The 15,533-nt window shown below is 36.9% G+C and overlaps 1 protein-coding gene, 1 non-coding gene and 1 pseudogene across 2 annotated transcripts; 1 reads left to right on the plus strand and 2 right to left on the minus strand.

The window, feature by feature from the left end:
- Positions 1-3,372: 3,372 nt before the first annotated feature.
- Positions 3,373-3,771, minus strand: LOC120274651. Its single transcript, XM_039281185.1, has one exon. The coding sequence runs from the start codon at positions 3,769-3,771 to the stop codon at positions 3,373-3,375; it is 399 nt and encodes a 132-aa protein (XP_039137119.1).
- A 511-nt stretch (positions 3,772-4,282) lies between these two features.
- On the plus strand, positions 4,283-4,354 carry TRNAC-GCA. Its single transcript has one exon. It is a non-coding gene; the product is annotated as a tRNA-Cys (tRNA).
- Positions 4,355-4,797: 443 nt separating this feature from the next.
- Positions 4,798-8,541, minus strand: LOC120274506 (annotated as a pseudogene).
- Between the last annotated feature and the right edge of the window lie 6,992 nt (positions 8,542-15,533).

The following is a 15,533-nucleotide window of genomic DNA, read 5'->3' on the forward strand; positions in this document are numbered from 1 at the left end:
TTTGAGTTTCGATTGTCGATAAAATTTCATTAAGTTTGGAGTTGTGGGTTAAGAGATATGCATATTTTAAAAGTATATATACGAATTATAATTTCGAGGAAATCGTTAGAGATTCAATTGAATATTTATAAATTGAGTATTATTCTAAATTATGTGAATTTCGGCTATATTATAGTGTTAGAGTGTCTATTATTCCCAGAATTTTTAAAATTTGTGATTTGGAAAAGTGTGAGTGAGTTTTTGAGGGTTTTAGTACTCATTGATCATGTTGGAATTATTGATATAGGCTTTTAGAGTGGGAAATTGCTATTATACCCTCACAATAATCAATATTTGGGAGTGTAGAATAATACTTTGAACTTTTCGCATTTGTACCTTTCTAAAAATCTTTTTGTTTAATATTATTGTTTGTTAGCCTCGATTTTGTTATTTTAAAGCTAATGGGATCTCTTCCCAAATATAGGACATGCCAAAGGTGTAAGGGTTTGAGAGTATTTTTGGAGTTAATCAGATAAGTATCCCACATATAAAGCCCTATTATATGTTTATCTTGAAAAATTCAAGTTTTGTGAACTTTTTAGATTTTTAAAGAAAAATCCTCGATTATTTTGACATATATATATATATATATTTTGGATTATTTATTTATTATTATTTTTGGAATTACTTTAAATTATTTGAAATTTTGAGTTAATGATATTTTATTTTGGATTACAATTATCGGAAAGGTTTAAATATTTATTTTAATTCGGATTATTTAATTTGTAAAAATTTAAATAGTTTATCTAAAAATGTATTACTTCAATTATGAATTTTAGTATGTTTTTAGTTAATTTTTGATTAAAGAATATTATTATTTTTATTATCTGTTCATGTTTGTATTCCATTAACTGGTGTATTTTGATATGACAAAAATGGGATCATATTCTAGTAAATTCTTGTACTTTTGCTTGTTTTTGAATTTTTGTTAGTTCAAATGCGTTTTGTGAGCGAGAAAGTATTTTGACATAGAAACTAGTCCCCAAATAACTTTGCAATAAACCCACATCAGCTGGGGGTTAAACACACGGCAGTGATAGACACGTATTTTGTTATGAAAACTATAGTTTCCACGGCTCGAGTCGGTGAAGAATAGCATCCCTCTAATAATTTTTGGCTCGAGGGTCACGAGGGGTAAAAATATGACTTTTTGTTAAATTTTTTGTCTCGGGTCATCGAGGGTAAACATATGAATTTTTGTGATTTTGTTTTGGCATAGTATGCTTGGGGGACCTATATGCTCCGGGTTTGACATCTTTGTTTACTTGAAATAATTCGGTTTCGGTTTTCTCATTTTGATAAATTATGATTTTGTGTAAATGATCCCAATATTTTTAGTGGGTGCTTACTGGGATGTCAAGCTCATAAATTTTGTTGATATTTTTTTTCAGATCAGGAGTAGAGATCAGTGGCGGATAGCTTTAGCAAGGATCGTTGGGCCATCGCCGATTTTATTTAGCTTATAATAAGTCCCGATTGTTGTGGGCCTAGGTTTTTATTTGAATAAGTTTATATTGTTTTTTGCAATCCACTGAGTTTGAATTTTTTTTGTTGTTCTGTTTTGGATCAGGATTTGAGGCCTTGTATACCTACTTGGTTTCGGCCTTGTAGGTGTACGGCCGTTTGTCAGCGTCCCGGGTCCATAAAACTGGGTTCGGGGCGTGTCATATAGAATTCAAATGGGAGTACACAATAAAGGTAGTCTTCTTAGCTTTAGTATCCAGATACCAAACCCAATTATTATAACCAGATACAGTCACAGGCCCATTATGAATGAAATGATTGCTCATATGATTGCCAAAAATCAAATTCAATCTATCCATGTTCCAATGATTGCCAGTATGAAGTTCTGAGATATGAATGTTTTCAGGATCCAATGTCATATTTAAATATGTAGGCTTAAAATCTAGAGGGATATCACTGTACCAAGGATCATATAAAAAAAAAAGAGATATTGGACAGATTTAAAGTCTTCACTCAAAAACAATGTTTAAGAGCAAAAGCAGTTTGACATAAGCCTTTCAAGAACCAAAGAACGAGCTTGGTCGATGGCATTAGTCCAGAAGTTAAGACTGGCATATTTATGGTGAACAATGTCAACCCAAATATGATTGGAGAAATTAAGATAGTTGAAAAACATTTTTGCCATCAATGAAAGCTTAAAAAAGTTTGGGATTTCTAATTGATAATCCCCAAACCCCCTCCCCAAAGTTTTTGTTAAGTGTAATATCGCTCCAAGCTACTAAGCAAATGACATTTTCGATTGCACTCTTTTAACCAAAAAGAATTTTCTAGCTATTTTTGGAAAAATCGATCCAAAATCAGTATCTGGAATAGGATAAACAGAGAGATAGTATAACAGAATGGACATAATGGAAGAATTTATTAAAGTAAATTTCCCAACTAGGGAGAGATGAAGGTTTTTCCAATTGGCAGTTAATTACTCAACACGGTCAATCATTGAGTCAAAATGAAAGATAGCTAACTTTTTGGGAGAAATTAAAAACTCCTATATAAGTAAAAAGGAAAAAGAACCAATTTTGAAAGCAATAATGTTCAAGATGCCCTTCATAAGTCTGGGAGTAAATCTATCAGAGAAGAGAATTGCAGACTTAAGATTATTAGCTTTTTGCCTAGTAATCCTATAATAAATATCAAGGCACTTGTTCATATTACAGTGCTACTTTCTTGGTTGCAAAAAGAAATGAGAATGAGATCATCGGCATACATTAGGGTGATTGAAATTAGATCAAGACTAGAATTGAAACCCGAATCATGTGGTTGTTCATAGTAAAGTTAAGGACGGCCGAAAGATTTTGAGAGACAATTATAAAAATATAAGAGGACAGAGAGTCACCTTGTCTAATATCCCTCGAAGAGGGGATCCAATGGGTGGGATGCTTGTTGATAAGAAAAGAAAAGGAGACAGAACTGATACAAGAATGAATCAAATTTATCCAAATTCTAGGAAAAAATCATTTTGACAAGAGTGGCAAGAATTGCATTCCAACTTAGAGTATCATAAGCTTTTTGTGTCTATTTTAGCTAACATCCTAGGGTCCTTGACTGTTTTTACATCTAGCTTAAAGTTTTTGGCATTTTAGTACCCTATAGTTTAAATCATTTGTAAAAATTTATACCAAAAATACCTTTTTCACCACACTTATTTACATTTTACCTGATTCACAAGCATGTCATTCTATTTTAAAGAACATAAAAGTAAATATAATTTTTATAAAAAATTATTAATTTTTATTGGTGTAGGCACATTATAAATTTAGAATTTTTTAGGTATTTAAATATAAACATGCTTTTTTTCCCACGTCTTCATCTTTACTTTTGGGAAGAGCTCCTCCAGAAGCCAGTGGAGTAGAACTGATCCCACATTTGGCGCTCGAGCTGGGCCTCCTCCTCATATGGCAAGCGCGAGATGACCATCTTCCTATCATCGGGAGAAAGGCAACCTTCCTCAATTCTACCCTTAGGGATGGGCAGAAGCAGCTCAGTTGTTGTACCTTTGTTCCTCTTTGCCACTCTCCTTATACCTTTCAGAAAGGCATGCCGGCACAGACCAGCGGGCAGCCGCACCATCGCCAACACTACCAGGTCCAAGATTCCACAAGGACAACAACAGCACACGGCTGCACAGCGAGCGGTCGTGGCCCCGGCGAGCTCTCCAAATCGTGAGCTTGGCTTCTTAGCCGATGGCTGCTTTATGGGTGCCACATCCATACCATATGAGATGCGAGAGATGAGAATTGAGGTCCAAGATGGGAAACTTGGAAATCTCTGGATCCTTAATCCTCAGGGTCAGAGATGGTGGTGTTGGAAATGGAATGGCCTCTTGATGATTGATGATCGAGAAATGTGAGAGAGGAGAGTGTTCTCCATTCCTCTGTGGCGGATGGGTGGCGATGCCATACAGCAGAGGAGGAGGAGGAGGAGGAGGAGACGAGGGGGAGGTTGGTTTTCTGATCCATGTGGGAAGGAGTTGGTGATATCCTTTTGTCAATCACTCCCGATTCTCAAGCCTACTCTTGATCTATTCAAAAGTCTCAAAATAGCTAAAAGGCATGCCAAACGGGGCAAGCCATATGTGGTGGTGGTGGTGGTTCTGGTGCTGGTGCTGGTGTTTAATATTTATTCATTTGTTGCATATTGTTTTTCTATATATTTGGCGAAACAAGGCTGGTTGTAAAATAAACTATTTATATAAGTTTTTAGGTCTTTCAAAGGCGAATGCGGGTCCATAGCTCAGTGGTAGAGCAATTGACTGCAGATCAATAGGTCACCGGTTCGAACCCGGTTGGGCCCTTCTTAAAAAATGATTTTTATTTCATCATGATGTCTTTTTCTTGGTTTTTTTGGAAGGGGGTTGTGGGTTGGTATCACCACATGAAACATACTGCAACTTTTCTTTCTTTAAATCTCCTGATTGTTTTTGCTTGTGAGCTGTATGAATGCTCTTTAGAAGAAGGGGAGAAAAAGAGACAAATTGTAGACAAGCATGTTTATCAAAAAGCTTCACTGAACAAACACTTTGGGAAGAAAAAAATGATGTACACTCTGCTAGAGGACCAGCTTATCATCAACACTCGTCTCTCTAATTTATTACCCAAAGAAAAACAAATTATAGGTCGCTAAGCTATGCTGACAGGGGAGAAGTAAACTCCTTTATAATTCCCTGATCAGTCAAAAGCTAGCCCAAATAAAGATATAAGATACCATGCACCTCTATACAAACGAAAAAGCAAACACATTTATATATGTATATCATTTGTTGGGTCAGGACTCAGGACTCAGGACTCAGGACTCAGGCAGCAGCTTGGAGCTTCATCCTCCTCAATGACATATAGGCCAAAAGTCGGTATCCAAAAATCATGGCAATCATAGCAACAACTTCACGCACACCATGCCCCTGATCAATGACATTCACATAGGCTGGTACATGACCGTATTGCACCTTCAGCAGCAGCCTGTACGTGTGATAGTTGAATGAGATGTACCTCATCCATGATATGAACACAGGAACTCTCTGCAAAATCATAAGAATATATAATATCAGTGTATTATGACTATCAGAGCATTGTCATTTTAATTTGATGATAAAATATCAAACATGAATGTTTTATTTCTTTGTATCTCTGATAAATTGAAAGATCATAATTAAGAAGTAGAAGCATGCATAACGAACAAGTATATGCTATTAATTACTTTAACGAAGAATCCACCGGATAACATAAAAGTCATGACTGTTACTGAAGCCAGAGTTGTTGCCTTCTTTATGTCCATCAGAGAAGCTCCTATAACCAATCCAACCCCCTGTTTCCAGTTTAAAAAGAAAATCAGCTACAAATATATGATCACCAATATATTTGGAAATTTGGAATAAAATTTCACATACCTCAGCTGCAATGATGTCAAGGAACACAATAACCAAGCTAAGAAAGAATGGTCCTGGACTTAGTTTCAAGCCGGCCATGAAATAGACAATGAGCATGAAGAGTATTGGCAGAATGAGGTCTAATGGTAAATCACTTGTTGTCCTTGCCATGAAGTATGCACTCAATCTATACATATCAACACACCGCTCCTTGCTCAACATCGCTCGCTCTTGAGGGAATGTGAAGATGGCCGTGAAAACAGGGAAGAAGCCCCAGAATACAGAGATGAAGAACAACAGTCCAACCTGTAATGCCATTACATCATCTTATAATATAAAATATTTACATGTTGAGGATAATGCCAAGATAAACAATTAATGTATGGATACATTGATGATAACAGAAAAAAAAAAAAAAAATTCAGCCAAATCATGGTGAAATTTTTGTACCTGATCTTGCAGACCTTTTGGGTGTAGAACTGTCAGAGTGCCACCAAAAGCAAGCCAAGGATGGCTGCCGTAGCGATAACTTGAGTTATTCTCATCCAACTCAGATGATCATACCTTCTTTCCTTGAGTCCTCTCCAGAATAGAATGGTGTACTGTTGCCACCAGCTAGCTCCCCATTCCCTCATTGGTGATGACACCCTTGCTTTGACATCCTCGTTGATAGGAATTGGCAATAAGAGCTTTTTCTTCTCTTTGCAGGCCACCCGGGTCTCGTAGGCTTCCACAAGGTACTGTTTTATTGGTTTATCAAATAATTAGTGGCCATTAATTATCACAGAGGAAGTTACAACAGAAGAAAGTATTACTCAGTTGTGCCAATGCATGTTAGGATTCAAATCTCCATATATATTTATCCTCAGAACATGTAATCATTGTCATTTTCACGGTAATATGCAAAATGTGGTTACCTCATGTACGTCCTTTGAAGATAGCCTATCAATTGATCTTGGATCACTTTTCAAGTTCTCCATGTGCACTCTATCTTTTAATTCAGATGGTATCGACACGTCAATCATGTTGTTGTTTGCCAGATCGAGCAGGAATTCTGCTGGATTCATTGATATGAGAGGATTGCATCCAATGGATGAAAAGTAGACCATTGCTTCTGATGCCTTTCCATAGTAGAGCAAACTCCCCTTAGCGAGCAGGATTAGTTTATCGAATTTGTGGAAAATTCTGCTTGACGGCTGATGAATTGTTGTCACCACTGTCTTACCAGCCTGAAACATATATAATCCAGCAAAAATCAATCCATTTTTGTAAAACTAGAACAGTACTGTATATATATATATATATATATATATATATTAGTATCTTTATAACACTAGATTGTTGTTCAAGACCAGCTCAAAAGTTAACTATTGAACTTGTTTTATTATCATGTTCTATATGGCTTACCGCAGCTATATCATGTAATATCTGAACAATTCTGAGGGCTGTTGTGGAGTCCAGCCCAGATGTTGGCTCATCAAGAAACAAAAGAGATGGATTGGTTAAAATCTCATTGCCAATGCACACCCTCTTCCTCTCACCACCTGAAACTCCTCTCACAAATGATCCTCCAATCATGGTGTCCTGGCACCTGAACACAAACACACACATGACACATGCATTCAAAATGTCAATATGATTTAAATCCAAATGAGTTAATTTCTTGATAATATATATATATATATATATATACAAGAAAATACCTTTCAAGACCAAGCTCATAGATGACGTCAATGGCCCTGTCTTTCTTCTGTTGTTTGGTCATTGTCTTTGGGAGTCGGAGTAGAGCGGCATAAGTTAGAGTCTCCTTCACCGTCAGATGCGCAAACAGAACATCATCTTGAGTCACAAATCCGATTCTGGGTGTTCACAACAGTTAATTAATATGTCACTGTGTTATTTTTGTAGTATCTGCATTAATTATTAATTAATTCCAGCAGGACAGGCTAGCTACAGAGTTCACTGCACTTGTAAGTTGTAACTCTAATAAAGCTATTTTTCTCTCATGGACATTTAATTATCCTCCTTTCCTTGTTTTATCTATAACCAACATGAAATTAAACATGCGAATTTCTCCATGTCCCATGATTGAGAATTATATAAAATGCACACCTGCTACACCTATATATATATATCTTATTACGTACATTTTGTGGTTAAATGATTAATAAGTACCTGCTTTTGAGGGACTTGGAATAAGACTCGTCATTATAAGTGATGATCCCTTCAGTGATGTTTCCACTGATCCTCCCACCTAAGAGACTCAAGAGAGTGGTTTTACCACTTCCCGAGGGCCCCATAAGAGCCAAAACCTCTCCAGGACCAGCTGAACCAGTGATGCCACGAAGGATTTCTTTGTCCCTTGTGCTTGTCACTCCTTTGATGATCACCTTATACTTCACCTCTGTAAACTGATCGAGAATACACGCTCGTACAGATCATTGATGAAAAATTTATAAGGAACTGATAATATATATATATATATATGCTTGATACAATATTAATTAATTTGTAACATATATATGAGCACGTATACGTACCTTGAGATATAATGGTAAGGTTGGTTCTATGATCATCCTATTCCTTCTGGCATCATCAGCTTCATGACTTGCATGATCTCCAGCTGAACATGATCAGTTAATTAATACAATTATAGAACAGTATTTGATCACTACAGCTTGCATGCATGCAGGTCGTTGATCAGATAATATATATATATATATATATAAAGTTTGATATTAATAATTACCACAAGTGTCATCATCACTGAAGTTGTCGAGATGAGCGAGGATGTCCTGAGGAGGGGGAGTGAAACCAGTGAAGGAGAAGGACATGCCGAGGCTGGCGCTGGAGGCTCGGCTCAGAGCAGTGCCACTGCTAACGTCCTCCAAGTCCAGCTTATAGTTAAGCTGAGCACTGCGGGACTTCCTTATGTGGTTGCCGGCACCTGATGATCTGCTTTTCCCTGGAGAAATATTGGCCAGTTTTTTCCTGAAACTAGACTTGTTATAATTGATGTGTTGGGCTGATCCATTGATCATTTCAGCCGAAGCAGTGCGGCTTAATGACTTTAACTGCTTGACACCACCACCACCATCCATCTCTCCCAGCTGCTCTGACCTTGTCCGGGAGGATTCCACTTGACTCTGACTCCATCTCTTATTTAATTACTTTTGCATGAAAAATGACAATGCATGCATGGCATATAAATTTAACAAGTCAATAATCATAACAAGAAGAAGAAGAAGAATATATATATATATATATATATATATATATATATATCTGCAGATCAGATGGGTACCTTAATTAGAAATATCAGAGAATGGAAGAAGAAGAAGAAGATCGCAAGAAGAAAAAGAAGTATTAGAAGAAGAGGCTTGATAAATAGGTGGTGGAGGATAGGGAAATGGAAGGTTGAGCCTCAATTGAGTACTTCAACTACTTGCTAGCAAGTGGTAATCACTAATTATCAATGTATATATACAACAGTCACAAACAGACAAGAGCCATCCACATGAGACACGGTTGGAAGAACGTATAACCCAGGGCACTGCTACGCTAGGAAGGTAGCAATAGTTAAATTTGCAACGAGACGCTTGGAGTGCGATGATCCATGTCCCTCCATCCAATTACTTTTCACAATTCAATTCACAGTGAAATAGTGACAAGATATATATCTATCAAAGCCATGGATGATGTGGACTGCTGCTATCCACGTAACCTGTGAAATTTAGTAAAATATATGGGCCGTCCACCTCCAATATTGCACTAGCATTATATATATAGTTGCAATTACAGCACTAATAAGGAATTAATGCACACACTAATTGAAGATAAGACATGCATGAGTCTAATCCTCCAGGTGTCCCATTTCTACCAATAAACATGCATGCTCGCATGAGTCAATTAATTATTTCAGTTGAGACATATATGTTACTGATGAAAATTAAGGTTCATTCGACTCATTCAATATTACTATATCAATTATATATAATTTAATATTCATAACATTAGGATTAGTAAAAATTATTCACATAACACAATTTCTCACTAGAACAGTGAAGTTTATATGAAAGAAAGATAAGGGGAAAAAACATGTAAATCTAATTGTCTTACTATTCGATGATAACGGAATTGAATTGTTCAACAACTAGATTATTTAAAATTATAAAAAATAATTGAACAATAGATATCATGTATTAAAAAAATCGAACTGATTAAATTACTAAAACAAATTAATATAGTATGAGTTGAAAATATTATTGGGTTAATTAATGGAACCATTTCCATTTCCATTTCCAGAGCCATAAAGTAAGAGGTGATAATTGAGGTGGAAAGCGATGTATAGACATTGGACAAAGAGCACAATTTTGTAGTCGGTTGGCGAGTGATGCATGGACCGTGGAGAGTACACATATGGAGGGGAGGTGGAGGGAGGTGGACAAGTGTATGGTCCTGTGATCACTGGTGGACCTTACACCTGCTACTTCTCCGCGCGTTGATGACTCTTGGTGGTGATAATAATTAATAAGCAAACAAAGTTTAGGCAGTGATAGATATGATCATATGGTGGCATACTCACTCTCACATCTCTCTCTCTCTCTTATGGGATTCCATATCACTTCCCGGCAATTATGCAATTATGCAATTATACATGCAACTGTGCAAAAGGCAACAACAAGGGACCACTGTGCTTGTCACAGTATACACCCTCCTCTTTAGTCTTCAGTCTGTATTTCTTCTTTCTTTCTCTCGCTTTGGGTTTGGGTAGGTGTGTATGCTTTCTTTTCAAGCAGGTCACTGAGTGGAAACTTTGAAACATCAAACGTCACTCATGATCAAATTGGTCTCATCCTTCAATTCTCTCTCCCTATATAAACCACACATACGCCATCTATGTGCCACGTGGTATCAACTCTTGATCCTTCGTACACATATCACGTGAAGTAGTTGGCCTAGCTATATTTCTTTCAATCAACAGACTTTTAATCTAATCAACCCAACCCAACCCAACTAAACTAAACTAAACTAAAGGCTCCATTTGGACACTTCTCCTTTCACTCTCTTCATCTCCATCTTTGGCCCTCCATTTAAAAAAAAATTTATAATCAGTTGTACACTTTAGATCAATTATTTATTATAAAATATCATTTTTATATTTAATTGTGAATTAAAAAATTTGATAATTCTCAAACCAAGTGGCATGAGAAAAAAAAAATTATTGTGTTTACACAAATATATTTATAATCAATCACATTAGTGGTACAATACAGAATTTTTTTTTCACAATTTTTTTAATAAATTTGGACAAGCATAACTATCCAATTATATCATTTAATTGAGATATAAATTTGGATTCCTCTATGCTTTTATTACAGTGAATCAATAGACAATCACTCCTCCATTATAAAATGTCATCAGCATGCATGCCTTGTCACATTGTCACATATTTGTACACACAATCATGCGGGGAAAAATGTTGTGGCCTTTGGTGGACAGTAGCAGTGTGTCAATAAAGTGAGCAAAGACAGCATAGAGAGGCTTTATGGGACGACAAGGCATGCAACACGTCCAGCACTGATTGGTCCAAATGGTCCACGCACATATTATGCCACAGTCGCTAAGTCAACTTCTACCACCAACAACAAAGAAAAAACAACATATGGAGATACACGAGAGCTGCATTTGAAAGCATTGACCTTGAGATCTGTATATATATATATATATATAAATTTATTATTGTGATAAAATTAATAAGCCAGTAAAATTTTCATACTAAAAATAGACGAGTATTTTTTATTTCATGCACTGGCAGATGATTCGACTCACCACTCGACCCGTCAATTTTTTTCCTATAGAATTTATTCAATTTAAGATCATGTATGAAATTATTAGAAGACACAAGTTAAACTTGGTATGAAGCTATTATAAGACACAAGGTTTTAGTTTGGTGTGAAGCTATTTGAAGACACAAACTAAATAAGGTAAAGACATGTCATGGAGATTATCATGACTATATTTAGCATCACAAATTGTAGAAAGATCCAAGAGCTATCTATGGGCGGAACTATTCATGGAGATTGATCATGTGTGGAGATTGAGTGAAGATTGCAAGACATATGATTAGAGATTTGGAGATCCAAGCATGGATGATTGAAGGCTAAACTTGGATGAAGATGAGATCAAGTTTAGTAACAATATTTCCATGAGTCAAACGAAGATCATTTGGGAAGACCAAACTTAGGCCAAGTTTGAAAAGAAGATCGGGAGATCTTCGGTGGCTATCTTTGGTGAGATGGTCGCGTGTGCCTTGGTGGGCACGTCCCTCGGGAGAGGGAGACCTTTTGAAGTGACTTGAGGAAGGAAGCAGCTGCAGGCAGGAAGAGCTCGGGTCGAGTCAACTGCTACGAGAATCGGGAGGTTGAAGGTCGCAGATTTGGGAACATCTGACTAGAACTTAGTCATGTTCAGTAAGGTGGGCCATGTTATAACTGGGTGTTGCGACATCTAACTTTGGAAGGTGTCCAAGTTAGGAAGTCGCAGAGAATTCTAAAAGATGTAACTTTATTAGACGTCGGTGCGTCTATATAAGAGATCCTGCTTGAAGATTTAGGACGAGCCAACAAGTGAGAGGCTCTTCGGTGAGAGTTGAGTGAGTAGCCGTCGGGCAATCTATAGAGGATATTCTTTGTATTAAAAGAGTGAGTAAGTGTTGTACTCTTTGTTCCTATACCTCTTTTAGTGGATTGTTTCTCCGGGCCTGGCCCCCCAGATGTAGGCAAGGTTGTGCCGAACTGGGTTATCAATTTGCTTGTCTCCTTTCTCTTGATGCTTGATTGTGTGTGTGTGTGTGTGTGTGTGTGTGTGTGTGTTCAAACCTTGAGTGAGTTTTTGAGTGACTTAACCACATCACATCCCCACCGGAACCATCAATTACAAAAAGGATCAGCCTTGATGGCATACAAAATCAGTGAATTTTGTTCATTTTATGTTCATGTGCTGGTTGTGCCTCAACAATGAAACATGGCCCTTTTCTCTCTGCATCATGAGCTTAACTTTCGACAACCACCTAGCCTTCAAGGTGAAAATATGAGAACTCCTTATGTACGATCTTAGCCAATCCCCAAGTTGCATATGAAGGTAGTTGTTCCCACTGAATGGGAACTTGTTGAAGGGATGGAGCACACTGAAGGATGGTTTGAATATTAAGGATGGTAATAGGCCGCAATATCAATCGATGGTTTGCAGATTAGAGGGTATTAGGGTAGCTTGTTGGGTCACATGATTACCAATGCACTTCTTAAGTTTAGAAACATGAAACACATCATGAAATTAATCTTGCAATTTTTAGGAGTGCCAAACTAGCTATATGTAACTACTTTGATCTTCTCCACGATTTAGAATGGGCCAAAGAAACATGGAGAAAATTTATGGCTTTAACAACGTGTTGCTACTTGAGTCGCAGCGAAAAGGTTGTAACGAGGAAGACACATCGACCACCCTAAAGGACACATCGGCTCGGCCGTCATTAGCTTGGTTACGCACATGAGTTTGTGTGAAAAGAAGATTAGCGCCAAGGTTGCCTAAGATTTGGGTGAGAGCTAAGAGCAATTTGACCATTGAGGCAAACATGGAGAAGTCAGCAATGTAATCGAGGAGAGACTGTAGGTAATTTTTTTGGTAGGTCACCAAATTATACTCATTTTTATTTTGATATCCAAACTTTAACCGAGTCAAAAGAAGGAATCCAACTTCAATTTTGTTTCACCAGGGAGGTGGCTTGAGGGATTATAGCCCTTATTTGGTGATATGGACACTGAAAAGATCTTGTTAGCACGCACATGCCATGTTGTTCACCTAGCTAGCTCCTTTATGTCATTACAAGATGGCAATTTACTTGCTTTTGTACATGTCAGCACACATTATTTCAATTTTCCCCCTTTTGCCCAAGCGAGACCCACTATCTCTTTCTTCTTTCCAAGAAGAGAGAGAGAGAGAGAGAGAGAGAGAGAGAGAGAGAGAGAGAGTGAGTTCAAGTGCTCAAGTAGGCTTTCAATCATTTCAGCTTGAGAGAGAGTGAGAGCACGGGGATGACGAGGGCTTGCAATCGCTGAAAAGCAAGAATGAGCGAGGGCTCGCCCGTAAACATGGTGAATAGTTACAATGGCCTTATTTTATTCATTATTATTTTTTGTTTTAGATAATTTTATTGTAATTTTTTTTCATTTGGATGATTTGTTTGTCGGAATTCACATCTAAGGTTTGGTTTGTATTCTCATTTATGGTTGTTTTCTCAATTATTTCTTTTGTGTTTTCATTTTTTTTTCCATTTCAGTTATATTTGCAATTGTGGTTGTATTTATAATTTTAAGATTGATAAGTTTTATTTTGTAAAAATGAAACATTTCTTCACATTTCTTCAAAATGTTGTGATTTAGACTATGGTTTTACAAATCGGACCAGACCGGCTTGTTCAACCTAGAACTGAGTATTAGTCTGGTCCAATAACATACATAGAATCGGTCCTTTATTAAATTGCTATTGAACTATGATTAAACTAGGAACCGGTGAACAAGTTAGACTGGACAAGTTGATTCTCAACTAATGATGCATCCACTCGCAACCTCAAGACTATTTTGAGGTTGATTCCAATGAATCACATCTAAGCTTGGAATACCAACTCGGAGTTTTCTCATCAAAACCCTCAAAAATTAAGAAATCAAACATAATGAAAACAATAAGAACCAGAAGAGAAGAAAAACATGCTTGCACAATATGGCTACTTCGGTGGTGAGTTTGTGGGTTGGTTCACTTAAAATAGGAAAACCCTTAGGCCTTACTTGGGGAGAAGGGTTGAAGGAGGTTTTGGAGAGTTTTGGAGGTAACGGCTCTGTCAACCCTTGCTTGGGGAGAAGGGTTGAGGAAGGAGGTAAGGGTTTGGAGGTAAATTGGGGGTTGACAACACCCCATTTCTCAACCCTCCAAATTGGAGGGTTGGGAAGGGTTGATAATTTTATGGGCAAAAATGCCCTTATAGTAATTTTATAATAACTAATAATATACTTATATTTTGAGAGTAAATGCAAAAAATAAAAACCTTAACATTGAGCTTCCTCTCTTTCTCCCATCGCCAGAGATCCACCGGAATCTATAGTTATAATTTTTTTGGACGAAAATATCCTTTTATTTATATTTACTAATATAAATAGTGTTATATAAAAAATTTGAAAATATTTATACTTTTTATGTTAATTAATCATTTTTTTAGCCCTACTTAATTGAGATTATTGAATGGAATTTATTTATTGATCTATTATTTATCATAATATAACATAAAACATAAAGGGTATTTTGGTAATAATAGTATATAACATTACTTTCTATTACCTTCAAAAACCTTCTTTTACTTTACCTTTGCCCCAAACAACGTATGGGTTGATCCCTTCCCTTACTTTCCCTTCCCTCCCCTTATCTTACTTTATGAACCCTTACTACACTTCATCCAAGCAAGGCCAAGATTGAAGTGTTGCAGGCCGTAGGATATAAAGGTTATGTGCTAGGATGCACGCCATGTGTCACCATCAAGCGAAATATATACTTAATATTAATCATATCTCCCAATTATCTCTATTCCTCAAGCTTTCTTTTGATAGACATTTGGCCATCTCTGATTGGTTCATTCTTTTCCAAATTTTATTTTATTTTTCCAACCCTAGCCACTACAAATCTTCAATCAATGGCTGGATCTCTCACCCTCTAACCCTCTCTTCCTCTTCTTCTCCTTGATCGGGTTCCCCGTCGGTGAGTCGTTTTCCCAGGCCCAAACAAATCTCCATGGCCTCCTCCTCCTTCTCCTCCTCCTCCACCCTCTCTTATTCTCCAGTTCCTCCTCTTTGCTCCCCTGTAATCACTCTCTTTGTCTTTCTCCTATTTTTTATGCAGAAGATGACTAAAGTTCTAAAATGTTATTATGATCCCTAGATCCCAGAAGACGGCAATGATCAAGTGCGTGAAGGCTTGCAAGATCCTTGACAGCCATGGGAATACCACAGTTGAGGTGATCCCTTCTGCTTCTTGATCTCTAGCAAATGTATTGTTTTGGATCATG

This window comes from Dioscorea cayenensis, chromosome 13, assembly GCF_009730915.1.
Source record: "Dioscorea cayenensis subsp. rotundata cultivar TDr96_F1 chromosome 13, TDr96_F1_v2_PseudoChromosome.rev07_lg8_w22 25.fasta, whole genome shotgun sequence".
NCBI lineage: Eukaryota > Viridiplantae > Streptophyta > Magnoliopsida > Dioscoreales > Dioscoreaceae > Dioscorea > Dioscorea cayenensis.